The sequence below is a fragment of the Silurus meridionalis genome, chromosome 13, assembly GCF_014805685.1.
Source record: "Silurus meridionalis isolate SWU-2019-XX chromosome 13, ASM1480568v1, whole genome shotgun sequence".
NCBI lineage: Eukaryota > Metazoa > Chordata > Actinopteri > Siluriformes > Siluridae > Silurus > Silurus meridionalis.
In genome coordinates, this window is record NC_060896.1 from 2,207,660 (window position 1) to 2,235,246 (window position 27,587).

The 27,587-nt window shown below is 42.4% G+C and overlaps 3 protein-coding genes across 3 annotated transcripts in view; all 3 read right to left on the reverse strand.

Moving 5' to 3' along the window:
• Positions 1 to 952: 952 nt before the first annotated feature.
• On the reverse strand, positions 953 to 7,220 carry dnaaf4 (dynein axonemal assembly factor 4). Its single transcript, XM_046864975.1, has 9 exons — positions 6,558 to 7,220; positions 5,873 to 6,020; positions 5,654 to 5,784; positions 5,080 to 5,314; positions 3,374 to 3,516; positions 2,663 to 2,772; positions 2,301 to 2,454; positions 2,080 to 2,185; positions 953 to 1,245 (listed from the first exon to the last, which is right to left on the reverse strand). Exons 1-9 carry the CDS (start codon positions 6,678 to 6,680, stop codon positions 1,133 to 1,135), a joined length of 1,263 nt encoding a protein of 420 aa, XP_046720931.1. The 5' UTR covers positions 6,681 to 7,220; the 3' UTR covers positions 953 to 1,132.
• A 669-nt stretch (positions 7,221 to 7,889) lies between these two features.
• pygo1 (pygopus family PHD finger 1) lies at positions 7,890 to 11,932 on the reverse strand. The gene is made up of 3 exons (XM_046864977.1): positions 11,389 to 11,932; positions 10,889 to 10,974; positions 7,890 to 10,786 (listed from the first exon to the last, which is right to left on the reverse strand). Exons 1-3 carry the CDS (start codon positions 11,435 to 11,437, stop codon positions 9,710 to 9,712), a joined length of 1,212 nt encoding a protein of 403 aa, XP_046720933.1. The 5' UTR covers positions 11,438 to 11,932; the 3' UTR covers positions 7,890 to 9,709.
• Positions 11,933 to 17,036: 5,104 nt separating this feature from the next.
• Positions 17,037 to 27,587, reverse strand: part of prtga (protogenin homolog a (Gallus gallus)) — a 33,925-nt gene continuing 23,374 nt past the window's right edge. The window contains exons 10-19 of the mRNA XM_046864623.1: positions 26,524 to 26,715; positions 20,657 to 20,752; positions 20,360 to 20,546; positions 19,448 to 19,575; positions 19,180 to 19,350; positions 18,897 to 19,073; positions 18,649 to 18,760; positions 18,286 to 18,424; positions 18,092 to 18,190; positions 17,037 to 17,692 (exon numbers count right to left, since the gene is read on the reverse strand). Of these exons, the coding sequence (XP_046720579.1) occupies positions 17,345 to 17,692; positions 18,092 to 18,190; positions 18,286 to 18,424; positions 18,649 to 18,760; positions 18,897 to 19,073; positions 19,180 to 19,350; positions 19,448 to 19,575; positions 20,360 to 20,546; positions 20,657 to 20,752; positions 26,524 to 26,715 (1,649 nt within the window). The 3' untranslated portion in view covers positions 17,037 to 17,344. The remainder of the gene's footprint in view (positions 17,693 to 18,091; positions 18,191 to 18,285; positions 18,425 to 18,648; positions 18,761 to 18,896; positions 19,074 to 19,179; positions 19,351 to 19,447; positions 19,576 to 20,359; positions 20,547 to 20,656; positions 20,753 to 26,523; positions 26,716 to 27,587) is intronic.

A 27,587-nucleotide genomic window follows, 5' to 3' on the forward strand; every position in this document is an offset into this window, starting at 1 on the left:
AGTATGTCTGTGGTCGTTGTCCTGCTGCAGAATAAATTTGTGGCCATTCAGAAGCCTCCCTGATGGCATCTGCCTGCATTTCTCAGCAGGACACCATTAATCCTGAACAAATCTCTAAATTTGTTTGCAGAAATACAGCATGAACTTGAAGGAAACCTCCACCATGCTTCACTGAACACTCGAATATTGTACCGCTGTCCAACACTTTAGCAAACCTCCTGCTACAGCCAAATAGTTTTCACTCATCAATCCAGAGCACCTGCTGCCATTCTTCTGCACCTCAGTTCCTCTGTTTTCATGCGTAGTTTAGTCATTTAGCCTTGTTTCCATGTCAAAGGTATTACTTTTTGGCCGCAATTTCCATTTTTCTCCAGATAATGGATAATAGGTGTACCTTGCTGATAGCACTGATGGACATCCCCCAATATTGAAGGAAAGTAAGCATGATGTATCCTTCATCCAAGTTTCTTTGGTCGACCACAGCATCTACGGTGCTCAACATCTCCGTTCTTTGTTCTTCTTCAAAATAGCTTGAAAACTTGAATCACTGCTTTGAGATCTTTGACTGGGAGAGACCTTGCTGATGCAGTTGATTATACTGTGACACTATGTTGTATCTTCTAGAAGAGTTTGACTGTTCCTCACCCAGTTTGAAGCTCATACACAATTTTTCAGTTCATGCCTGGGTTTCAACCTAGATATGAAACTGATGACCATTAGGACCTGGTAAAATTGGTCCATCATACACCTGATCCTGATCTTGTTTCTACAAAACCTCTGACTTTGTGCAGATGTACAATGTGTGGAATTGGAAACTAAAGTGTGGTCACACCAAATATTAATCTGATTTGGGTTTTTCTTCTGTTCGCTGATTTTGCATCTGAATCTAAATGAAAGCGATTTCAGTACTGAGGAACATGATGAAGCACTCGGCTGGAAATATTCTTGTGAATTTTATTATGAGATCAGATGAGCTTTTGAGGATCAGATCCGATCCCCAAAACAAACACACTGAAATCACACAGATTTATAACAAGAACATGATGCACAATACAAAACACAAAAACATTGTTACACAAGGTTGGGAATCATCATAACAGACTTCCCCCTGATCTCTCACAGATACCGGGACTCAATTTGAGTTCGCCTCGGTGCCTTGGATGATCTCCCGGATCTTCTGGGCATCTGCCTGCAGAGCCTGGTTCTGTGGATCGATCCTGAGAGCAGCCTGGTAGTCCTGAAGGCCTGCAGATAAAATGAGGAAACACTCAGACCGCTGTAAGGTAAAGAAGGTTCTCAGCTTTCAGGCTTTCATCAGCAATATTTAAACAAATTATTTTAGATATGAAATTTTTTTTTTTGCATTTTCAATTCAGGTTTTGGAGGAAATTCAGGAAAAGGAGCTGTTCACAGCACAAACACACCAAAATCCCAAGCAAATAAACTGCAGTATATTCATCATTAGTTTATCAAAGGGGTGTGGCTTATGAGTCTGTTAGTTTATAAAAGGGGTGTGGCCTATGAGTCAGTTAGTTTTATAAAAGGGGTGTGGCCTATGAGTCTGTTAGTTTTATAAAAGGGGTGTGGCCTATGAGTCAGTTAGTTTTATAAAATGGGTGTCGCCTATGAGTCTGTTCATTTTATAAAAGGGGTGTGGCCTATAAGTCTTATTTTAATAAAAGGGTGCGGGGCCTAAGAGTCAGTTAGTTTTATAAAAGGGGTGTTGCCTATGAGTCTGTTAGTTTTATAAAAGGGGTGTGGCCTATGAGTCTTATTTTAATAAAAGGGGGTGGGGACTATGAGTCTTTTAGTTTATAAAAGAGGTGTGGCCTATGAGTCTGTTTGTTTAACAAAAGGGGTGTGACCTATGAGTTTTTAGTTTTAGAAAAGGAGGCATGGCCTACAAGCTTGACTCTCTTAGAGGAGGCGGGGCCTACATGTCCCAGTGAAGGAGGTGTGTCCTGAACATTCTGCACAATACTGATCCACTGTAATGTTCCATCTGCAGATCAGCACTAATTTCAGGAGATGTTCTTGTGGATGTTTCTGTGGCTCTGCGTTTCGCACCCATACCCGTACCTTCCACGTAGAGCTCGAGCTGACAGAAAGCAGTTCCTCTCCTCACGTGGACCTTCATCCGGGCTTTCGCGTTCCCTGAGACGGCCGGCATGAGCAGCTCCAGAGCCTGCGACCATTACAGCAAATAGCCTTAACAACCTACACAATACTAGGAGAAGATTTAACGATACGATTCGATACAATACGTGACTTATTGTAATGGAATGGAAGGAGGGTCTGACCTGAGAACTGTCCTCGATGGCTTTGTGGAGATTTCTCAGCTTCAGGTGACAAGCTGCTCGGTTGGAGAACAGAGCGGCAATCTGGCGGTTTAGTTTAATGGCCAGGTCGTAGGCATTGAGCGCGGCTTGGTAGTTCCCCAACATAAAGAATTTACTGCAGGAACAGAGTGAAACAGGCCTGATTCCAACAGCTGGAACATCTGTCTACTACACTTCATGCAGCACTGTAACTACTGCATTATGGGAAATATTACATGAGGCAGAAATTTGCATCTCTTAACAAAAAATATGTGTGATAAGGAGGAAATCCTGTGTGTGTGTGTGTGTGTGTGTGTGTGTGTGTGTGTGTGTGTGATACATACTCTCCTTTATTCTTGAGCCAATCAGGGTTTCTCTCCTCCTCCGTCAGATCATCCAGTTCAGCAAGATCGGCGTTCTTTGCTCGTCTCGCCTCGGCCTGCTTCCTGAGCCACTACACACACACGCACGCACACGCACACACACACACACACACACACACACACACACACACACACACACACACACACACACACATACAATTACACTTTCACTTAACACCTGCAAATCCCAGGAAACACCTACATTTAGGTGCAAAGCAAAAGACCTAAAATACCATAGAACCTGATGCAGTGTTGTAACGCAGCATGCACAAAGCAGCCATAATGCAGCGTAGAAGTTTTCCACTGGGTTGGAAATTCAAAGGGCACAGAGTTATTGAACTCCTCACCTCACCTACATCAGTGGCTGAATTATTACAAATCTCCACAAAATCTAGTGGAACATCTTCCCAGAAGAGTGGAGGCTCCTATAACATGATCGGATGATCTGATGGTCCACTCACGATATAAACGTTTTTCATAGTTGATTGGTATAAACCCTGTATTTAACGTGTTGTTTTGGTTCTGCGTGACTAATAAAACACGCAGACGTTAGCGTTCGGGACACGCCCGCAGTCTTTCATTATGCACGTGTAATTACACCCTTGTGCTGGATGTAGGTGTCGAGGTGTAATTACAGTGTTACTGGATGTGTTGAGAAGAAAAGCAACGCACCTCCTCTTCCTCTGGCATGCGCGACTCTCGAGTGGGCGTTGGGAAGACGCGAGGAGTGAAGCTGACCTTAATGCAACCCGCTGATCTTGGAGCAGGAAGATCTGCTCTGCTGCTGGACTTCTTCCCGCTGCTTATCTTCTCACCTGAGAGGAGATGTTATTAAGTTAGGCATTTACATGATGCTTGATAATATATTTCCCATCCGATGCACAAATCTATCTAGTTACCATGCGTAGTGGGCGGGGTAACCTTAAAGACTACCCTTATACCTCTTATAACAGCATGTCCACAATGTACTTTTACACTGCAATTTCCCTGTTTGTGGACATCTAACCATAAGACTGGTGTAGACTTTTAAAACATCCCATTTAATCCCCATTTGCTGTTATAATAACCTCCACTCCTCTGGGAAGATGTTCCTCTAGATGTTGGAGTGCACTTGTGGAGAATTGTGTGAGAAACAGCTGTACGTCATGTGAACATGTAAAGCCACATGTTCTATTCATCATGTTTATGTTTTTCTCTGCTTGACAGAACCATAGAAATGTGTGTATCATGTATTAGAGCAGTTACAATTTGGTGCTTTGAGTCAAATTCTCTCATCCTGACCACTGGATGTTCTACATGGACCTCATGGTAAAGAGTCTCTGAGGATTTGAGAATTAGAACTGTTTCTCTCCACAAAGCTGTAAGAAGATCAGTATCACCCTGAAACTGAGTTACAGTTCAGTGTTCAGGGTCATACAGAGGTTTTCTGAGACGGGTTCCACTCGAAACAGACCTCACAAGGGTCCATCAAAGAAGTCAAGTCCTCCTGCTGTGCGTCAGGTGCAGAAGCTGCTTCAAAAAACATAAGCAACAAGTCGGTTTGCTGAAGAACAACCTGTCCAAGAGCATGAATTCCTGGAACCATGTCCTGTGGTCTGATGAGACTGAAGATTAAATTGTTTGGCTCAGATGGTGTCCATCATGTGTGGTGACGCCCTGGTGAGGAGAACCAAGAAAACTGTCTCTTGCCTACAGTCATCATGGTGGTGGCAGCATCATGGTCTGGGGCTGCATGAGTGCTGCTGGTACTGTGGAGCTGCGGGTCACTGAGAGAAACACGGATTCCAAATTGTACTGTGAGATTCTGAAGCAGAACATGATGCTCTTCCTTCAGAAACTGAGCCGAACCGCAGTTTTACAGCATAATAACGACCCCAAACACACCACCAAGATGAAACTGCCTTGCTGAAGAAGCTGAAGGTGAAGGAGATTGAATGGCTGAGTATGTCTCCAACCCTGAACCCTATTGAGCACCTGTGGGCCTCAAGCAGAAGGTGGAGAAGCTCCATGTGTCTTACATCCAGCAGCTCCGTGATGTCATTATGGAGAAGTTGGAAGAGGATCCCAGCAACAAACTGTGCAGCTCTGATGAATTTCATACCCAGGAGGATTAAAGCAGTGCTGGAGAACGATGTGCTCCACACAATATTCACACTTTAGACACAGTTTTCACACGTTCACTGAGGGTGGACTCACTTTTATTGCTGGTTATTTACACAATAATGTCTGTATGTTATTTTTAGAGGACAGTAAATCAGTACTGATACAAACTGCACACTGATACTCTAAAATATATATATATATTTCTATATTTTTTTTTTTTGTCTCTTCAGAAGATATTTATATATATATAATTAGTTTATTTGTTTGTTTGTTACCTTGAGCCCTGCTCAGGTGTTGTTGAGGTTGTACAGGTGTTATAACCGTCTCAGGTTTCCTCTGTTGATGAATTTGTTTTGTTTCCTGCACGTCTGTGTCCTGCAACCTTCTTTGAGCCTCTTCTTCCTTTTCCACTTCTTTTTTCTTCTCTTTCCAAGACTCCAGCTCCTTTACGGCTCGCGCACACTCTTCATCCTTCATCGTCTGGATTCTCATTCGCTCCTCTTCCTCCATCTGCAACACAGATAAACAATAAGTGCCTTAAACCCAGTCACATGTTAATATCAATTAATCTATCAACATATTAGTCTGTCAGTCTGTCTATCTATCTATCAATCTGTCTGTCTGTCTGTCTGTCTATCAGTCTGTGTCTGTCTGTCTGTCTGTCTGTCTGTCTGTCTATCAGTCCGTCTATCAGTCTGTCTGTCTGTCTGTCTGTCTGTCCGTCCATCCATATCTGTTCCCTATTCTTGAAGCATCTGACACTGTAAAGTGACTTGAGAGCAGAAACATCAACATTTATGTGTCAGAATTAGTTTCTGTATAATTAGATTACTGTAACTCTTCTCCAACCTTCATCATGGTCTCCAGTGTGTACTTCCTCTCCTGATGAATCCTCAGGGCTTTGGCTTCCTCTTTCTCTTTCGCCTTGATGTGGGATCTGATGATGGCCCTTTCTCGAATCTCTCTCTGTTTGTCTTTATCTGGAACAGTAATGTATAAAAGGTATAAAGGTCTAAAGCAGATCCACAGCAGATCCTGCACTATTTCAGGGGAACACGTTTCACTCACCGATGTTCACACCGAGCTGCTCCCAGTGGCCCGGGTTCTTTTTGGGCAGCGTGAAAAGTGCGACCCCGTTTCCGATTTTGGCCACACTTTTCTCTACCTCTATTAACTCGAAGAAGAAGACTTCAAACAGGAACGGAGGAAAGCTGACCTGAGGAAACACAAACACCATGTCTAATAACGTCTGATTCACTCCAGAGTCAGACTCGTTTACAGAATTAAACTCAGGGCGGCATGCGGTCAGAGCAAAATAATCAGTGATGGAGTGATGAACAGGAACAACATCACAGTGCCAGATAACACACTGTATTACAGAAGAACCCGTTATATTTTTATCTGTTTACGGTTACATGTAAAATCGCAGCAAGATCCCTGTCACTTATCCATCCATCCATCCATCCATCCATCCATCCATCTATCTATCTATCTATCTATCTATCTATCTATCTATCTATCTTCCATCCATCCATCCATCCATCCATCCATCCATCCATCTATCTTCCATCCATCCATCCATCCATCCATCCATCCATCCACCTATCTATCTATCTATCTATCTATCTATCATCTATCTATCTATCTATCTATCTATCTATCTATCTATCTATCACGAAATTACACCAGGTTTATGATTCTATAAAAATTATTACACTTTCTTTCTTCTTCTTTTTGAACACTTCCGGTTTACCTTCAGATACTCCTCCGCGCACAGAACGTCCACTTTGGCCGGTTTAACCGCCTTTAAGGGCACTCGGAGAAACACCGCGCTCTCGCTCTGGGTCCAGGTGTGATCTGTGATCAGAAGCGGCATGGTGATGGTGATGGTGAAAGTGGTGATAAATATGAAGAACCTCTGCAGAACTTTTTTTCCCGATACTCCTTCAGCGTTCGTTTACAAAGCGTCTGGTTGCTATAGCGACGCCGAACTGAGTCCGACAACGCTCTGAAGGCTGAATCCCAAACCCCCGGGTCCTAGTGTCCAACCTTTAACTGGAAGCTCTGTGTGTAATAATCACACACTTGTTACTGTTATAAAGTGACACAAGTGTACAGGTGAATTCCTTACAGGTAGAAAAAGCATGTATTTATTTGTTAATTTTTCTTTTATTGGAACATTTATGACAGATTTAAGACTTGAAATTGTAGTAAAAAAACCTGTGTAAAGTTATTACCTGAAAATGTTATAAATGTGATTGATCTCATTTACGATCAATCCACAATTGGTATGATCCTCTCAATTACGATCAACATCTGGCCCAAAACACACTGACTGACACTGTGGTTGTTGAACTTGTGAGATTACACAGAGTCAATATTATACCCAGAATCCAATTTTGAGTGTTTAAATGTCACGTGTCTATTTCGCTGAAGTCTTTTCATTTTGCATTATTTGGTGTTCAAGAAGCATGTGGTCTCACGTGACCTTACAATTAATATAGTACCCAAAATGCAACTCTCCCCACACTGCTGAGTGCTTTGCCATGTCACACGTTTTGTCATTTTGCATAATTTACTGGTGAAGTACGTGACACGTGACATCAAAAGGTATTCAAAAAGCAACTCTCCCACTATAATTTGTAATTTCCCATAACTTGCTGGTTAACGAGCACATGGTGTCACGTGACCTCGCAGTCAATACAGCACCCAGAATGCACATATCACGTGTCCTCCTTCAATGCACGTATATACCCAGAATACACGTGATATCACGTCCTTTTTTAAAAGAGGAATAGATCTCAGATTGCACGTGTTATCACGTGTCCTAATTTCAAGTAAGTACATACCCAGAATGCATCTCTCCCCACTATGCTGAGTGTTTTGACACGTCACGCGCCCACATTGCTGGAGTTGTGTAATTTCACATCACGTGAACTTGCAGTCAAAATAGTACCCAGAATGCAACTCTCCCCACACTGCTGAGTGCTTTGACACGTCACACGTCCATGCTGCTGGAGTTTGTGCTTATGCTAATTAGTTAACGAACATTTACGATAATAAGGAAAATAATGCAACACTGAGATGAAAGAAATCCGTTTATTTAGCATCTGTAAATCCTGGACACGTACATCCTGTGCAATTTCTTCTACCTTCAAGTAACAAACCCTCATATAAAACACAGTAAAGCAGTAAAAGAGGATTCAACAGCATTATAGATTATTATTATTATTACCATCATCATTGTCATCGCAGCTCCAATCTCTCATCTGTCGCTCTGCTACATCAATCACAATCACGTCTCAAAATGCTGACATCGGAGGAAACACTGCACACGTAGAACAACGTGGGGGAGAAGTGAAAACTCGTCCAGGGAAAGTCATCACGCAGAAAAGAACATCATCATCATCGCTACATTCAGAGCCGACGCAAAAATTCCCAGTATACAAGAAAGAGACACCCGACTTCTCCAGACATTTGTTGTTCTTCCTCAAAGCTGGAGACACACAATTGTATCAGACGTCTCTTACTTGAACTCGGGTTGAAAGATGTGGAAGATCTCCTGCTACAGAGCTCCAACCCGATTGACCTACTGATTGTGAACATCTCACACCAGTACCTGACTTACCAAACACCCCTGTGACTGGATGAATCTCCACAAATATCCATCAAATCTCCTGAAACATCTCCCCAGAATAGTGCAGGACATGTGGAATGGAATATTCATGAAGAGGTACGTTCCAATCATATGGTCAGGTGTCCACAAACTTTCGGCCCTACACTGATATCAGTGAACGCTTTTTTTTTTTCCCTTTCGGACATTAAATAAATAGGATAATCTACAAAATAAAACATTTCATCTGGAAAATAAAAACAAAACACGTACAATAAGGCGGCGTCTGGAAAATAAAAGCGGAAAGAAATTTTAGAAATGTAATTAAAATTAAATTAGAAATTAAAAATGCTATTATTATTTATTAGAATAATATTATTATTCTAACTGATTATTGCAAACGTTTATCACAATATTGATCATCGCATTTTTCACCTAATAAAAAAAGGATAAAATTGTTTCCGGTTCTCGGCCTTAAAAATACTGACGTTTGGTTCGATTTGAGAGAGAGATTATAATTGGCTGTGCACTCGGTATGTGGGCGGGGCATATACTCTATCTCTCGCTCACACACACACACACACACTCCGTTTCTTTCTATTCTGTCGATAACAGCATTACATTATAGCCCTCTTTAAGCTCAAATATGAAGAAGAGGGCAGATAGCGCTTCCTTTCAACCAAGCTCCTCCCCCTGGTCATGTGACAGCAGACATCATGCTCAGGGGGCGGGACCGAATAGGGCTTAAAATTATTTTACAGCTTTGGTGCTGAGTTTTTTTTTATATTTTTTGGTTGCGTTGGTCATAACAGGTAACTACTAATTTAACACTTTAGGGAAGAATAATAAAAAATTAAACATTAGGAACTTTTTATCATCTAAAAAATGATTTCATATTTAAAAGGTGGCAAAAAAAAACCTGATAAAATAAGATTTTTCACCCCAACGTTTTTAAATTTAACACAAAAATCACCTGCTCGTTATTTCTATCTTCAATGATCTCAAAAAATAAATCCTTTTGTTACGTGTTAGTGAAATATTATCGTGCACCTTAAAAGGGCGGCTCCTGTGAGATAACAGGGGGCGGAGCTTAAACCAACAAATAAACTGGAGTAGGGTAACTTTAATGGAAAAATCGCTTTGGCTTCGGGTCGAAGTTCTTTATCGGATGCGGATTTGACACGAATCAAGTGCGGATTCATAAAGTGATACTTTTGTGTTGTGCACGTTTTCACGCCCCACCTAAAAAAAAAAAAAAAAAACCAACACACCCCCCCCATCACACACACAGTTCAGGTTTGTCCCTCGATGTTTGCCGTAGCCGAGTTGGACCCCTCCCTGGTTTTGAGCAGCTGAGCTCCGTCTTTCTGGTCCATGCAGGCGTCGCAGCCCCACACGGCGTCCGTCTCGGCCGTCAGCAGGTTGTACGCGGTCTCCGTCATTCCCGTGCACACGCGATGGAACCACTTCTGACACAAGGCCTCACACAAGATGGCCTCCTGATCATCGTTCACTTCACCCAGGCAGATCCCGCACGGGTACACGGGCTCGGAGGGGGCGGAGTTACTCGTGCGGTTTCTCTTTCTATTGGTTGAGCCGGTTTTGTTGTTCGCTTGGCGCCGGTTTCTCTCGCCGCCATGCTCCATGACGGCCTGAGGAGACTTCTGAGAGTGAAGAACGCCGTTGAGCTTATCCGCACCAAGTTCCAGGTTGGATCTGTTTTTCCCTTTAAGCTCCGCCTGGTTCTCTTGAGCTCCACCCTCTTCCAAGATCTGACTGGGTTTCCGTGGAGGTGTAGCGTTCTTTTCTGACACTTCCTGTTTGGGCGTCATGGGCTGAGCGAAGTTCAGGCCAGGGCTCATATCCGAGCCGGATTTCACTGCAAGACGATTCCCACACCCGGTCACCTCTGGGCTGAACATCAGATCGGACCTGTGGTTCTGGTTCATGCTGGAAAGCTGGAGAACATTTTCCCCAGGCCCGGGTTTAAAGTGCTGGTGCATGCCGGGGCTGTTATTGAACACGGGCTGATTAGCGAAACCCGGGTTCTCTGTATGCGTGTAGTTGAACACGGGGGTTCTGTTGAAGCCCATTGGGCCCATCGGGTTCTGCGGGAACAGGTGTGGCTGGTTCCGGATCTGAAATGGCGATCCGAACGGAGCGGGCATCCTGTTCTGGACGTGCGGTACCATACGGGGCATTCCATAACCGCCAAACCCCGGGTATTGAGACGCGCCGAAGTAGGGGTTGTTCGGGGGTTTCAGTGACTCGTTGTAGTTATCGTCGAATGGGTTGAGCGCCACCAGGTGATCGGAGCTCGTGTTTGGAGGAGGTGCATATTCAGAGAGCGTTCCGAACGCCGCCGCCACCTGAGGAGGACAGAAGGTATGAGAATACACACAGGCTATTTATCACCGATCTACCGATCGGATCTTCACGTCGTGCACTGACACGCAAAAACCACGGCTTACCTGCGTATTAGACTTGCGTCTCTTTTTATCCGGGCTTCCCAGGAGCACGCCGGGACCTCCTAAACCATCCAGAGCACCATCACCTCCTGAGAAGAACATCATCATCATCATCATCATCATCATCATCACCAACATTTTTTAATGATCAGAAAAGAGTCAAGGAGATAAGCAGGGAATACACACATTCATCCGTAGTAAAACTTTCACCCTATGTGTGTGTGTGTGTGTGTGTGTATGTCTGTGTGTGTGTGTGTGTGTGTGTGTGTGTGTGTGTGTGTGTTTCAGCTCCAAACACTCCAAAAGTTCACTCACTACTTCCCTAACACACTATAAATACTCCAAAATGTTCTCATATTCTACTTCTTAGTAGAAATTCTATATATAAATAGTTTCATTGAAGGCCTTGAAGTAGGCCCACACACACACACACACACACACACACACACACACACACACACACACACACACACAGTAAACACTACGAGGAAGAATACCATTACCTCGATTTCTTTTGAACGAGAATGACTCTTTATCCTGCTCCGTGGACATTACAGGCCACCTCACATGGCGCAAGTGACTACAAAATAATCCAAAAAATCAATAAAATTCAATCTGAAATGTTATGAAATGTTATGAAATGTTCCTCTGCCCAACTCCAGCAGCAGGAGCAAATCACTGCTCTGCGTGTGTATGTGTATATATGTGCGTGTGTGTGTATATGTGTGACACGGACACGGGACACCGCAACCGCTGTGAAACTCGAGGGAGGATCGACTTCTTTCACTTTCTTTCACTTTCTTCTCTCCAACACAAAACCAACCCGGACATGTCTCACCCGTGTCCCGAACTCCATACGTGTGTGTGATGACTCGATTGAAACCCCTAGTGTGGGGTAGTTATGGAGAACGTGGGGCAGAGAGACATGGCGTCACCCCCCTCACTAAGAGCGCGTTAGCGTCGTCCGAACTGCCGCGTTTGATGTTCAGACCCTGCGCTCGTGCGAGCGCCGTGGGGGCGACGCTGTTGCGTCCCGCGACCAGGGCTCCTGACGTCACGACGCCCCGCCCTCCATCTCCTACAACGCGGAAGTGATTCCATTTTCTTACAAAACTTTTAACGCGTTTTAACGTAACAACAAAAAGTTATTTTAGTGTTACATCAACCCATACAGATCTTATTAACACCGACTTACAATAGCTAACGTTGACGTACAACTAAATAAATAAAAAATAAAGTCTGAACATTCAGTATTCCCGGATGAGATAAAGGATTCTGATTGGTCCAGACGAATGTCAATCACAAATGATTGACGTTCAACAATACGACTCTTCATTCGACTCCCAAACGATTCATTACACGTGTTTCTCTTTAAAAATGCTTGGTTGCTCCGGAGAACAATTTCCCAGCCACATTTTATTGTGTCAGTTGATTTCTGATTATTAATAACAGTAGTTAGGGCTCTGGGATAATGATTGGAAAGTATCACCAAGCTGCCAGTCTTGGGGCCCTTGAGCAGGGCCCTTAACCGTTTGCATTCCGGTGGCGCGCTGACCCCTGCTTCCTAACATCGTATGGATATGTGGACAAGAATTTTACATGTGACAAGTATAACAGCACTTTAAAAAACTAATCTACAGCCATCACGTCCATTTCAACTTTTAGTCGATTTATGATTCGAATTAAAGAGTCGATACAATGAATCAGTAAATAATATTCATTAATTATCTTGTTAAGTAAAAGACATTAGTAAGGTATGATTGGCTTCAGAAACCTGTGTGATAAACTGATAAACTAAAATAAATTGTCAATCATATAAAAATATGTTTAAATATTTACCTACATCGTTCATTCATCTTTTGAGTACATCTGAGCTGGAGACTATTAAAGGAGTCGTGGCTGCAAGGCGTGAGCATTCATCCAGAAAGATATAGGAAGAAAATCTACCAGATGGCACCACATGCACACTGTTAATATAGTGACCCTAATTCCTACTTCTACTGACGTTTTGGATAGTGGGAGAAAACCAGAGAACCCAGAGGAAACCCAATTGCATTGTGTTCATTTTTGGAAATTTGCATTGCGATTTCAATAGAAGATCGATCCAAGAGTCTGATCCCAATCCTAGAATGCAGCTTGACCACGCCCATGCCATCATAATAGTATGTTTAGTATCTTATTAAATAAATGTAAAGAAACAGAACTATATCAAGTATATCACTGCTACTTTAATTAAGCTGTTAATTACATTATAATGCTAAGACTCGTCAGTGAGGTCACGCGTTTCCCTCCTCGTCCTCTTTCTGCAGACACCTGGTATAAAAGTGAAACATCACAGGGACGATTTTAGTTTTGTTTTTAATGTATTTATTTATTTATTTATTTATTTATTGCAGCATTTATTGTGACAACATAGATTTCAACTTTTCATTTGTTCGTGCGTAATAAAATTTTACATTGTAAAAGAGAAAAACAAGTTCGGATTCCAGCACGGGGTTTTCAAATAAATCCTATAAAAAATACAACCGCAACAAAAAACAACACGGACAAGTAGAAGAGTAATTACAGAAGTACATTCAATGTTCAAGGCTTGTGGTGAAATGTGTGAGTGTGTAAGTCTGTTTGTGTGCATGTGTGTATTAGTCTGTGTGTATGTGTGTTTGGGTATGTATGATTGAGTGTGTGTGTTTGTGTATCTATGTGTGTGTTTGTGTGTGTGTGTATCTGTGTTTGTGTATCTTTATATGTGTGTGAGTGTGTGTGTTTGTGTATCTTTATATGTGTGTGAGTGTGTGTGTTTGTGTATCTTTATATGTGTGTGAGTGTGTGTGTTTGTGTATCTTTATATGTGTGTGAGTGTGTGTTTGTGTATCTTTATATGTGTGTGAGTGTGTGTGTTTGTGTATCTTTATATGTGTGTGAGTGTGTGTGTTTGGGTATCTTTATGTGTGTGAGTGTGTGTGTTTGGGTATCTTTATATGTGTGTGAGTGTGTGTGTTTGGGTATCTTTATATGTGTGAGTGTGTGTGTTTGTATCTTTATATGTGTGTGAGTGTGTGTGTTTGGGTATCTTTATGTGTGTGAGTGTATGTGTTTGGGTATCTTTATATGTGTGTGAGTGTATGTGTTTGTGTATCTTTATATGTGTGTGTGTGTTTGTTTGGGTATCTTTATATGTGTGTGAGTGTATGTGTTTGGGTATCTTTATATGTGTGTGAGTGTATGTGTTTGGGTATCTTTATATGTGTGTGAGTGTATGTGTTTGGGTATCTTTATATGTGTGTGAGTGTGTGTTTGTGTATCTTTATATGTGTGAGTGTCTGTGTGTTTGTGTATCTTTATATGTGTGTGAGTGTATGTGTTTGGGTATGTATCTGTGTGTGTCTCTGTGTAAATATGTGTATGTCTCGGTGTTTGTGTATCTCACGTGTGTGAGTGTGTGTGTTTGGTGTGCATATGTGTGTGTATTTGTGTGTGTGTATCTGTGTATGCAGGTTCACGTGTGTATCTGTCTGTTTAGGTGTTTGCATCTGTTTGTGTGTGTTTCTCTCTGTATGTGTGTGTGTGTGTGTATGTGTTTGTCGATCTGTCTGTGTGCGTGCGCGTGTTTCTCTGTGTATGTACGTATGTTTGTATGTGTGTGTAAGTGTTTGTCTATCTGTTTGTGTAAGTGTGTGTGTGTGTGTGTGTGTGTATATATATAACAGCAGCGTAGGAAATCTGGGAGCCGCCCTGAGTTAATGTGTGTGTCGCTCCCAAATCCCGAGCCGCAGTTCTTCCACACAGCTGTGCACGTCCTCTACACGTGAGGAAGCAGCAGCGTTTCATCCCTTTATATAGAAAAACTCACACACACCTCCTGAAATGAGCAGAGTGTGTGTGTGTGTGTGTGTGTGTGTGTGTGTGTGTGTGTGTGTGTGTGTGTGTGTGTGACTAAATCTCATGTGGCTGCTTTAGAAAAGTAACAAACTTGTTCCCAAAAGATCTCTGAAATTTTTTTTTTTTTAAGCTGTGGAATCGGATGCCACGTGGAACGATTCCGATCCGAAGCAACACAACACACACACACACACACACACACACACACACACACACACACACACACACACACAGAAAATCATAGTAAAAAAATTAGCAAAAAAAACAACAACACTGCATTTAACAAATACATAGATAAAACGGTCGTGGTTTTGTGTGTGTGTGTGTGTGTGTGTGTGTGTGTGTTTACAGTGTAACAGCAACAATAACATTCATGATAATAATAATAATAATAATAATACATTTCAGGCATCATGGAGGAAAAAAAGCGAACAACATACTTCACTCTGAACTTTCACTCAGAAATTTCCTTAGAAAGGAGAAGAAATGTAGAAAGGCATTTTTGGGTCACTGTTTAAAAATAAAAAGCAATATTTCAAGAAAAAATAAAACAATTCTGAGAAATCTTTTTTAAATATTTGAATTTTTTTTTAAATCTGATTTTTTATTTGTATTTTTTTAAACAGAGACATAGGAAGTGAGACGTTAATAAAATAGAATCTTCTCCTCCGGTGAGAAAAGTTAAAAATTTATTTATTTATTTATTTATTTATTTATTTATTTATTTATTTGTTAATCAATGAATAATATCTTTGGTTTGTTTCTGTATGGATTGACGAAAGCTCAGCAGTGGCGTGTTTAGACGCCCGTTTATCGCTTCTTATCTATAAAATATCATGCAAAAAAAAAAAAAAACAGTAAAAAAGGGGGCAGAGTAAAGGCTAATCCGTGCAACGGTGACCGCATTCTTTGGCTTTTCGGCTGTTTGCTGTCGGAATCTGATTAAAAAATCTGATTGTGTCTCTCTGGATCGTGCGGATCGGATCCGTCAGCTTCCTCTGATTGTAGAATTTCAATTGTCATCGTCACATCGTCCCAGTGAGCAGCGGAAAAGACGAAAATAATAAAAATCTGTATCCGGAGCAGCAAACAGCTCTTAAGATGATGGCGTCCGTCACCGTTGCACGAGATCTACGGAAACGACTAAAGCGATTTGAAAAAGACAAGTGCTAAACTGACATATTTCTACACCTACAATAGCATCAACTCTATTACAACTAGAAATCAGCACTCAGTAGTACATATATATAGGAATACACGCCGGGGGGAGGGGGGTTTCTGAGGTAAAAAAGGTTTTTCATTCATTCAGTCGTTCTTCATTTTACTCTTTTCTGTTCTATAGAAATAATCTCTGACTCAATCATAAGGCCATTATTTGTTTTCTTTAAAGGAATAATTCACCCGACACCCATGAAGCTGGGAACGCTGGGAAAGCATGTTCGAGTAAATGCTCTACAGATATATATACAGTCAGTACGGATAATTTAAAGCACAAAAAAAAAAAATCAAAACCTAGCGCAAATGTAGAGCATAATCCCTACTGAAAGACTTTTTTTTCAAATACAAATTAAAAATACTGAAAAAAAATTACTGTACACACATTCATAGGGGGTCAGCGGTAAGAAAAAAAGGCCGAGCGCGAGCTCAGCGAAGATACCCTGTCAATCAAACCGAACGCATTCTCTTCACCTCGCGACACGGTCTACAAACGTACTATAAAAGTCCCTGAGACGAGGATAATACAAAACAATATAACAAAACAATATAAAACTTAACACTTAATTAATAATAACACTTAAAAATGAGGTAGTTTTAGACAGGAACTTTAAGGACCTGGAGGACAAAACACAAACACAAATACACACACACACACACACACACACACACACACACAAAATCAGTTAAGAAATACAGACCTGATAACTGCAGGATGAGGAAAAGTTTGCAGTAAAGAATTTAAAACACCTCTGCATTCAAAAGATTTGAGGTAGCAGGAAAAAGTCCTTACAGTCCCAGACAGACAGACAGACAGACAGACAGACAGACAAACAAACTGGTAGACAGACAGATAGACTAGCAGCCAGCCAGACAGACTGGCAGTCAGACAGACAGACAAACAAACTGGTAGACAGACAGACAGACAGACAGCCAGACAAACAGACAGACAGACAAACAAACTGGTAGACAGACAGACAGACTGGCAGTCAGACAGGCAGTCAGACAGACAGACTGAGACAAACAAAAACAAACAGGAGCAACATTATTGCTATCAGGAAGTATCTGTTGCCGTGACGACAAGGAAGACCCTTGTCAAGCACATTTTTGTATAAGTTGCTATTAAATATATATAAAAGAAACAGAAACGGTGGTGGGGTGGCCACCTGTTTAAACCAGAGTAGGATTTCTTTTCTTTTCGGTGGTAATAATGATGATGTGATCCTTCTCCAGTGATACGTTCGTTATATAATGTCTGATATCACGCTTCACATTATTTGGACAAAAAACATATTCTAAACATTCATGGTGGGTGAGTTTCTCTCTTTTTCCAAACAAACAAACAAAAAAAAAACCTGAGGTATGTCAGTGATGAGTGGTCGACGCAGATGTAGACGCTGATGTCACTTCCTCCAGCTTGATAGTGAGCTGTAGAGCGCACTCCTGGTTGGTCACATGATCAGGACTTTCCCCCGGGCTTCCTGTCGACAGGTTGGCGAGGTCGTGTTCGTCGTGCGAGTAACGTCCCGAGTCGCCGGTCTCGTGGCTGCCCTCGCTGGAGTGCGAGGCCTCACTGTCGCCCCCCGGTGGCCCCAGCAGGGTACGCAGGGACAAGGGTGGCTGCAGCGAGGAACTTTCTGGAGACTCGATGGAGTATCGGAGCAGAGTCGAGCCAGTCTGGTATGTGGAGGAGACGGGGGACTTCTTCTCCTGCTGAAAAAAAAGAACACAGAGAGAGAGAGAGAGAGAGAGAGAGAGAGGAAGGATGGACTATTTACTATTTTCATTCTGACACACCAACAAGAGTTTTAAAAACAAATTTGGTAAAGAAAACATTTTAAGGAAAGGAATCAAAGAAACAAAACCATAAAAAAGACAAAAAGGTAAGAAAAGGAAAACGAATGTTTGGCTGTACCTGTACTGAATTTGCATATGGTTGCATACAAAAAAAAAGAACATCAAAAGTAACAAAAGGGAATAAGAGAAAGGAAGTAAATAGAAAAGGAAAAAAAGGAGAATAATTTAAAATCATATTACAGTAATATTATATTCTGCTGATGTTAAATAACAGAGGAAGTGAAAGGATTCGATGGGTATGAATTTTATCTGCACCTTCTCAAACTTTCGAAACAAACTCCACTTCTGTGTTTTCTTCCTCACGGCTGAGGGTCTGACGGGGCCGAAACTGTTTATGATCAAATCTGTGCCACCCTGAGAACAAGAAAAAAACTCTTGTTAGTCACAGCTGTGATATTATTATTATTATTATTATTATTATTATTATTATTATTATTATTATATCTTACTTTTGCATCAATAAAATGTTCTCTCATCATGGGCACCAGGACATGTGCGCTCTCTGCTTGATTTTCATTGGCTGCCTGAGCTGCAGTGGGCGGAGCTTCGCCTAGTCCGGGCCTGATGATTTTGCTGGTGCAGGATTTCCTGGGATGTGATGTAACCATGGTAACAGTTAAAACACTGATTCATTGAATTAACCACCACTTCAGTGTGGTCATACTCATCATCATCATCATCATCATCATCAAAAATCATCTATATCATCGTCATTATTATCATCAAAATCATCATCATCCTCATCATCATCATCATCATAATCAACAAAATCACTGTGTTCAGATGATTTTAAAATCCAGATGTGAACTCACTTGGCTTTTTCTCGACACACCAGGATGAAGGCACAGATGATAATGCAGGTGAGAGCGATGAACACGCCAACAATAATACCTGCCATTGAGTGGTGGTCCAGATCCGAGAACACTGCAGGAAAACACACACACACACACACACACACACACACACACACACACACACACACACACACAGAAAGGGAATGGTAAAGTAAGCAAAAGGAAAGAGAAAAGGAATGTGTGCGTTTTTAGGTATGTGTTCTCACCTGTAGTGTGGGCGGAGCTATGAGAGCGATGGGCGTGGTCGGGGTGGCCGTGAGCACTGACGCTGAGCTCTACGGCAGGTGAGAAGGGTCCGTCTCCCATCTGATTGGATGCCGACACTTTCACCAGGTACACGTTACCTGGCTGCAGGTTCTCCAGCAAAGCCATAGTGACACTTCCTGGGGAAATAAACACCCAGATAATTAATAATACACGTCTATTTTTCACTTCCTGTTAACACACACACAAACACACACACACACACACACACACACACACACACACCATCTCTCTGTAGGATCTGCCACTCGCCCGCGAGCCAGGCCCTGCGTGATGCGTACAGGATGGTGTATCGCATCACAGCAATGTTCGGTTCGTTCGGCGCTTTCCACGACACCAGCGCCGTGCCTCCTTCGATCAGAGTGACCTTGACTCCAGCAGGGGGCAGTACTGGGACTGATGAAAAGGAAAAACACAAACGAACCAATCAGTGTCATGGCAATAACAATTGATTATTCGTTGATGCTTAATTGATATGATTAGCGTTACTCACCGTCCGGCAGCGTGCTCTGATACACCACAGGACTCCAGGGACTGGACAGCTGGTCCACGTGTAGCCTCACGGCAAACTCGTAGCGTGTGTTCGGCAGCAGGTCCTTCACGAGCAGACTCTGAGCGCCGCTGTAACCCCGGAGACGAAATAAATAAAGATCAGATTCAGACCGACAGTGGGTTTTATTTATAGAAACCAATTATCTGGTTATATTATGTTAAAACAATTCAAAATATGTTGTTGTTGTACACGCATCATTGTCTGTATACTTTAATATATTTACAAATCATTCCAGAAGATTTATGCATCATAACAAACATGTATTTTGCGATTAAAATCACAATTTATTAAGTTGTTTTTATTTGAAATAGATTTGCAATTGTATAAATTTTCCATTTACCGTCAGGTGGATGATTATACATTTACATGAACTTCAGCTTTAAGTTTAATAGAACTTTAATATAATAATTTTTATATTTATTTCAATTAAATGTATTAAATGTTAATCTTTTTAATAAAAAACTATTTGTAATTCCACATTATTAAGCAAACCCCCTGCAGTACCGCCGCAGACCGCCTAGGGGTCACTGTAATGTAAAATATGTAATGTAATGTAATATATGTATATTTATCAATATATAATAATAATAATAATAATAATAATAATAATAATTATAAGTAATAAAATGTGACTAAATATCTGCATGTGTGCATATGTAATAATTAAAAAAATATATGACAAATAAATAAATACATTATTGATTATGATTCCCCAGAAAGTGCCTAATTGAGTAGGATCCTGATTATTGATTGTATTAATACATCACACAGGTCTGCTAAACCTTGTCAAGTGTGTTTGGATTTGCAAAAGCAAATGCATGGTCACCGTGACTTCCTGTTTCAGATACTCACGTCTGTATGTAGAGGACGAGCGAGGCGTTCTGGAGGCCCACCGGGTTGCAGCGCACCGTGTAGTTGACGGTTTGCGTGCTGGTGAAGGCGGGCTGAGCCCAGTGCAGTAACACGGAGGTCGAGCTGTTCGCTCGTGCGAACACGTGATGTGGCGGAGGAGGAGGAGGCACCAAACGGTCACGTACCGCTGTCAAGCGAACACACAAACAAACCGAGAACGAGAAACACGGTTACGCTGGAAGATGGATAATAAGATAATTATGATGAGAGTGTAAGGGCGACTAGGCGGGGGCTTACACACGCATCCCGGCGTGCTGATGGTGCGATCGGCCTGGTAGCCCTCGCCTACGAAGCTAAAGGCCAGGAGCTTGACGTGATATTTCTTCCTGGGGTCTGGATAAGAAACAGAACAGAGAACATGCAGGTTTAACAGCAATGTGTGTGTGTGTGTGTGTGTGTGTGTGTGTGTGTGTGTGTGTGTGTGTGTGTGGCAGCAGATGTCTCAGGTCGGGTCCCATCTCTGCCCTTGAGCCTTGAAATCAAAAGACATGTGTCCATTCAGTAGCCTGGACACCCATTAACCTGTCCATCCTCTAGGCAGACCATAACACACTCCCGCACACACACACACACACACACACACACACACACACACACACACACAAGGTCACTGGTCACTTCTCTTTTATAGGCAGGTCACAAAGGTTAAAGCAGTTGGCAAAAGATCATGGGAAAGAAAGAGAGAGAGAGAGAGAGAGAGAGAGAGAGAGAGAGAGAGAGAGAGAGTGGTGAAAATAATTAAGAGGGAAACAGAGAAAGACTGAGTGAGACTGAGAAAAAGAGCAGTACAAAAAGAATGTGGGTCATATCTATCTCTATTTATTTACCTATCTGTCTGTCTGTCTGTCGAAAATATTCGCCTTGACCACTAGATGGTGCTGTATGAATTAATGTATGAAATGAAGCTTATTTACAGAAAAACACTTCCAGTGTGAAAGACAGTTCTGTACATGACAGGTTTATACACAATCACTCGTTCATTCATTCATTAAATATTTATATATTTTGCGTTAATTGTTTTTTGAAAAATGGCCAAGCAAAAATAAAGCTATAATGTGACCGTGAGTAGAAAAAATAATAGTGATAATAGTGCTATTTAAATAGTGATACAGTCTGGTTTATTTTTTATTTACTTCTGTTGAAGGATTATTTCTGGGGGTTTTTTTGAGCATCTCAAAGTTCTCCAGATTGTTTCAGAGAAATTCCACCATCTTGGGCTGATTATAAAACTCCACTCTGGATTTGGAGATGTTAGATGTGTGAAGTGTTTGTGCCGTGGGCGTGGTGTTTGGAAAGGGGAAGCCGGAAGTGGACGGATGTGTGAATGAAGGAGGGAGCGTTTCCTGGATTCTGAGCCTGAGGAAGCTCTGTGGAGCCAGGCCAGGGTCAAAGGTGGAGCTCAGATAAAACTTCTCCAGAATGCGAGTTCAGGGGTGAGGAACACGAGCCGGGCCTTTTACTTAACCCCCACAGAGGAAGAGGAAGAGGGAGACAGAGGAGAGAAGAAGGTAACTTCAGTTGTATCTTGCAGTAGATTATTGAAACGGATTATAAATTAAATTCGATTTGATTATGAAACGGTTGCAGCAGTTCAGTGCAGTGTGACATTACACGTTTAAATAAACCCCCATGATGACTAGTAATCAGGTTAGTATTATTCTTCATTAATGGCTTAAAGAGAGATGCAGTAACAAGCCTTTTACTGTCCACACACACACACACACACACACACACACACACACACACACACACACACACACACGTGCTCCAGCAAGAGGACTGGCTGGAGGCGGGGCTGACATCTGGGACCTGACCTCTGACATGGAATGAGCAAGACAAGTACTGTGATAAAATGTGTGTGTGTGTGTGTGTGTGTGTGTGTGTGTGTGTGTGTGTGTGTGTGTGTGAGAGAGAGAGAGATTGAGTGAGTGTTAAAAAACATGACTGATCAGAACACGCATAAATGCTTGTTTACATCCGTGCGTAGTCATGCTTACTGTAATGCTGACACACACACACACACACACACACACACACACACACACACACACACACACACAGGGTCAGTAAACAGAGATGTGTATTAGCCCTCAGTAAACACCGGTGCGGTAACACACACAGATAAGATGGCACACACGCTATAATGGACTGTAATGACTTTGTGTGAGTGTGTGTGTGTGTGTGTGTGTGTGTGTGTGTGTGTGTGTGTGTTTGTATGTGTGTGAGTGTGTGTGAGTGAGTGTGTTCTCATGCCTTTTAGACTCCCTGTGTATGAGCAGTTACTATAAAAACAATAAAGTTCCAGAAAACACTGTGACGTGACAACCAATCGGATTTGAGCTTTCAGTTAGTAAACACACCTATTCATGAAAGCTTTTACACACACACACACACACACACACACACACACACACACACACACACACACTCTATCGTTCTCCACTCGTTTTTCTCATCTTCATCTCTGTCTTTTCAGGCGTGGCCCCTGTGCTTGCTCGAGTCCATTAGTGTAAAGATGTGACGTTACACCTTGCAGATTGGACTGCTTTAAAAGATCACGAGGGCTTGTTCTTCTTCTGCTCCCATTAGGAGTCTCCACAGTGTTACATCCATCTCCGTATCACCCTGTCCTCTACATCTGCATCTTTTAAACCCTTCAGCCATCACCACATCCATAAACCTCCCCCTTGGTCCTTCCTTCTGTCCGGTCTATCCCTCCATCAAGATACCTCATGTCCCTCCTCTGCACATGACCAAACCATCTCAATCACCTTGTCTCAAGATGTCCTACCTCCTTTAATTTAACAATGGTGCTGATGCTGAAGAATCATGTGTTAATGTTAAAGCTTTAGAAGCTGAACTAGTCCGAAAAGAAGAGAGAAGATCTGGACGAGGAAAACAGAACGCTAAAGCGCCGCTGCATCGCTCCGTCTTTCCACGCAGATGATCACCAAAAGAGCCAGAAGAACTACAGCACGTGCTGCTGTGGCATCGTGGACTCTGCGAAGCAACTGAACTCTTGTGCGTTGATCTGAGTTCAGTCTGAACGAGGCAGAGCCATAAATACACTGCTGTTATTCCTATAGCAAAAAGTCTCCACATGCACTGACAGAAGATATGTCACCTTTAACCTGACCGCATCCACGCTCGTATTTTACACCGCTGACAGCACGGCTGGAAGAGCAACCTGTGTGTGTGTGTGTGTGTGTGTGTGTGTGTGTGTGTTTAAATGCCTAACTGACTTGTCCAAGCTTTTACATAATGTGAGTTAGAAGTTGTGTATTTTTTCTAAGTCCTTGTGTGTGTGTGTGTGTGTGTGTGTGTGTGTGTGTGTCGTGGTTGTTAAAGTTCTCTGAAAGGTTGTGAGAGCTTCAGCTCCAGGTCCAGAAGCTTTGAAGTGGAGCTCCCCATGAGCGCCGGCTCATGGCGACCATAAACCCCGCCGTAAATCTTCTCCTCCATCTCGAGCTCCCTTTCCCCTCCACCCTTCTGTCCTCCTAATTCAGTGTACACAGGAACAGATCTCCGCTTTCACCCTGACGTGTGCTTGGAGTTGTTCTTATTTCTGTTTGAATATACCGCACGATCGTGATTGGGAACATCAGTGTAGTCGGTTGCATTTATCATGTTTTTTTATTATTTATGAATGACCATATTTTTAAATTACTCAATTACTGTTTTCAGTTAAAGCGTCGCTTAAAAAACAATAAGATTTACGTATCGCCTTCAGTTTCTGTATCAGTCTAAAAATAAAAGTAAATTCGTGCCATCTCTAGTATAAACTCTCATTATTTCATCACACCCATCCATATTTATATCCACTATAAGCCTTTCATCTCTCCATCTTCCCATCTACCCATCTGAGGTGGATGTAACTTCTTGAACTGACAGTTTGCAATTGTTCAATCTAGCAATCAATTTTTCCATCAATCTATTTATCCATTTAACCACCCATTCATCCTTTCATCTATGCATCCATCCAACCATCACTCCATTAATCCACCAATCATTTCATTAATACACCCATTGATCCAACCATCCATCCATCCACCCATCATTCCAACAATCCACCCATCCATCCATCCATCCATCCATCCATCCATCCATCCATCCATCCATCCATCCATCCACCCACCCATCCATCCATCCATCATTCCATTAATCCATCCATCCATCCATCCACCCATCATTCCAACAATCCATCCATCCATCCATCCATCCATCCATCTATCCATCCATCCACCCATCCATCCATCCATCATTCCATTAATCCATCCATCCATCCACCCATCATTCCAACAATCCACCCATCCATCCATCCATCCATCCATCCATCCATCCATCCATCCACCCACCCATCCATCCATCCATCCATCATTCCATTAATCCATCCATCCATCCACCCATCATTCCAACAATCCACCCATCCATCCATCCATCCATCCATCCATCCATCCATCCATCCATCCATCCATCCATCCACCCACCCATCCATCCATCCATCATCCATCCATCCATCCATCCATCCATCCACCCACCCATCCATCCATCCATCCATCCATCATTCCATTAATCCATCCATCCATCCACCCATCATTCCAACAATCCACCCATCCATCCATCCATCCATCCATCCATCCATCCATTAATTAATCCAAGTATATGATAGTAGAAGTTAGTAGTTGTAACTCAGTGGTCGAGGTGTTCTTCTTCAGAGAAGAAGCTCAGCACCACTAAGCCACCCCAGTTGATCCCATGATGAAGGCAGTGATAAATGAGATCATTGTAAGTCGCTCAGAAGAGGAATTAGGAGACGTCTGTAACAATTGCATATGTTTCATGTATGTTGCCTCCTTCAGCTGAGTGTTCACCTCACACTCCCCCCAAAACCCCAAACTCGTCTTGTTTCAACCAAAAGTGCACCAAAATGATCTGAATATCAGCTGCTGACCAGCTGGATGACCTTTTTCTCTCATTCTCCATCCACAGATGGCCAGAGTCTCTCCTGCAGAGCAGCCCGGTGTGTGCCCTCGCTCCACAAACGGGACCAGATGAAGGCCGACCTTTTGGGGGCTGAAGGTTGAACACACGGTAAACATTCAGTGCTCCTCTGTTTATCCCCCCACCAATTCTCCGGCCGCAGCAGAGGATCATGGGAGGTCAGAGGCCACTGAGAGAGGTCAGGGATAAGGGAGGAGCAAGTTGGACACTGAGGAAAGAAAGAGTGGGGGATTTTTTGGGAGAAGTTCTGAAAAGAGCCTTTCAATCTATCACCCACTGACTCTTCTGTCAATAGAGCTGATACCCACAACCCCCCCTGCTCTCGCATTGTTCTGCTCGGCCAATAGCGTTCGCCTTCGGGGTTTCACTGATAAACGAGTAAACCATTGCGTTTGTTCTGAGTACTGACTGGACTGAACTTGTTTTGCTGAAAGAAGAAACATAGTTTCTGGCTTCAGAGCAGGAGGACAGGTCAAAGAGCACCATTACCAATGATCGGTTTTCTCCCAAAAGGCATATTTTTCTAGCCTATGACAACCGAGAACTAAGAATGGAACAATGTCCTGGAAAATTGCAATTTTCATTATTTTCTGAAAGAAAAAAATAAGTTACATTTTGGATCCATACCCCACCCAATACTCCTATGAATCCACTTATATTAGAGATCACTAATCTAGAGTAGAGTATTTCCTACTATAAGTTCAAAACAAACCAATTATAGCATTAATAAAACCTATGCAGAATTATTTGGACCCATTTCAAGCTTGAAATCCATCCATCCATCCATCCATCCATCCATCCATCCATCCATCCATCCATCGATGCAAGGGTTCTCAGTGGTAAAGGCGTTGAACTTCTTTTAAGAAGAAGCTCAGCACCACCAAGCTACCACAGTTGAGCCCTTGATGAAGGCCCTTAACCATCACCTGCTCAATGTATAAATGAGATCATTGTAATTTGCTCTGCAGAGGAATTAAGAGGCGTCTGCAAAATGTCATAAATGTAAATGTATTTGTTTCCTCCTTCAGCTTAATCTGATGGATGATCTCTAATCTACCCTACACCCTACCCCTTGCAGCAGTAAGAGAGTTGTCAGTGCTCACCGAGGCCTCCGATGGTGTGGCGGTTGATGTGCGGCGGTATCAGGATGGGCGGGCTCTTTGGCTGACTCTCCTCATGGTAGAAGAGCCTGAATCCCTGAAGGCCGGCCACCCAACTTCCTGCAGCCAAGCGCCATCGCACCACCAGAGTCGTACAGTTCAGGGGCTCCAGCTGCAGCTCTGGCGCCAGGGGTACTAGAAAAATTACATTCAAATCAATTTCCACTGCATTATTAGTAGTAGACCCCTGCCTGACTTAACCACACCCACAAAACCCACCCATCTCCATCATCCACCCTCCTATTAAACTTAATGAGGTTAAACTTTAAATCAGTTCCATCAATTCAACCCAAGACGTCTTGTGGCCTCGTTAGTTTCGCTCCAGTTCCTCATTTTATTGCCGTGTTCACGGTTTACACGGTTTACGACTCAACTTTTCATTTGTACGGTGAGCTCATAAATAAATACAACAAAAGCAATAAAGCTGGAGTGAATCCGTTCACCAAAAAAAATAAATAAACAAACCACTCTTTACTGAGGAGACTCACGTGAGCACACTTTTATTAAGTGTTACAGCTCTTTTTAACAGGCTTGAGTCCCTGAGCTCTGGGGACCAAACGGTCCTGTTAAAAACACACTTTCGTGGATTTCGTATATTTATTATAATAATTATAATTTATATAGAGGAACTGGTTTAGCACTAAGTGTTTAAAAAAAAAAAAAAAACTGGATACTTTCTATTCTTCCTCTCAGAACTCATGGTGCCTGCAGGCTCTCATTTTATGGTCTGTGACTGAAGCTTTTTCGACGTGCCCCACAGCCAGGGTCAGAGTTCAGAGCGCAGTAACCAGCACAACGCCTTAACGGGAGGGTTATAGCAAGCACTTAACATGCACAGATAGATGGAGATAGAGGGAGAGAGAATGCAAAAAAGTACCAAAGAAGCAGAAGGAGAGGAAAGATTTCCGCAGGTTTCACAAAGACTTTTTAAGACCCTTTTAAGACACACACACATTATTAGCGACTGGCCTTAATCAAGCCCTTAATTACATTTTACTCGCTCCAAT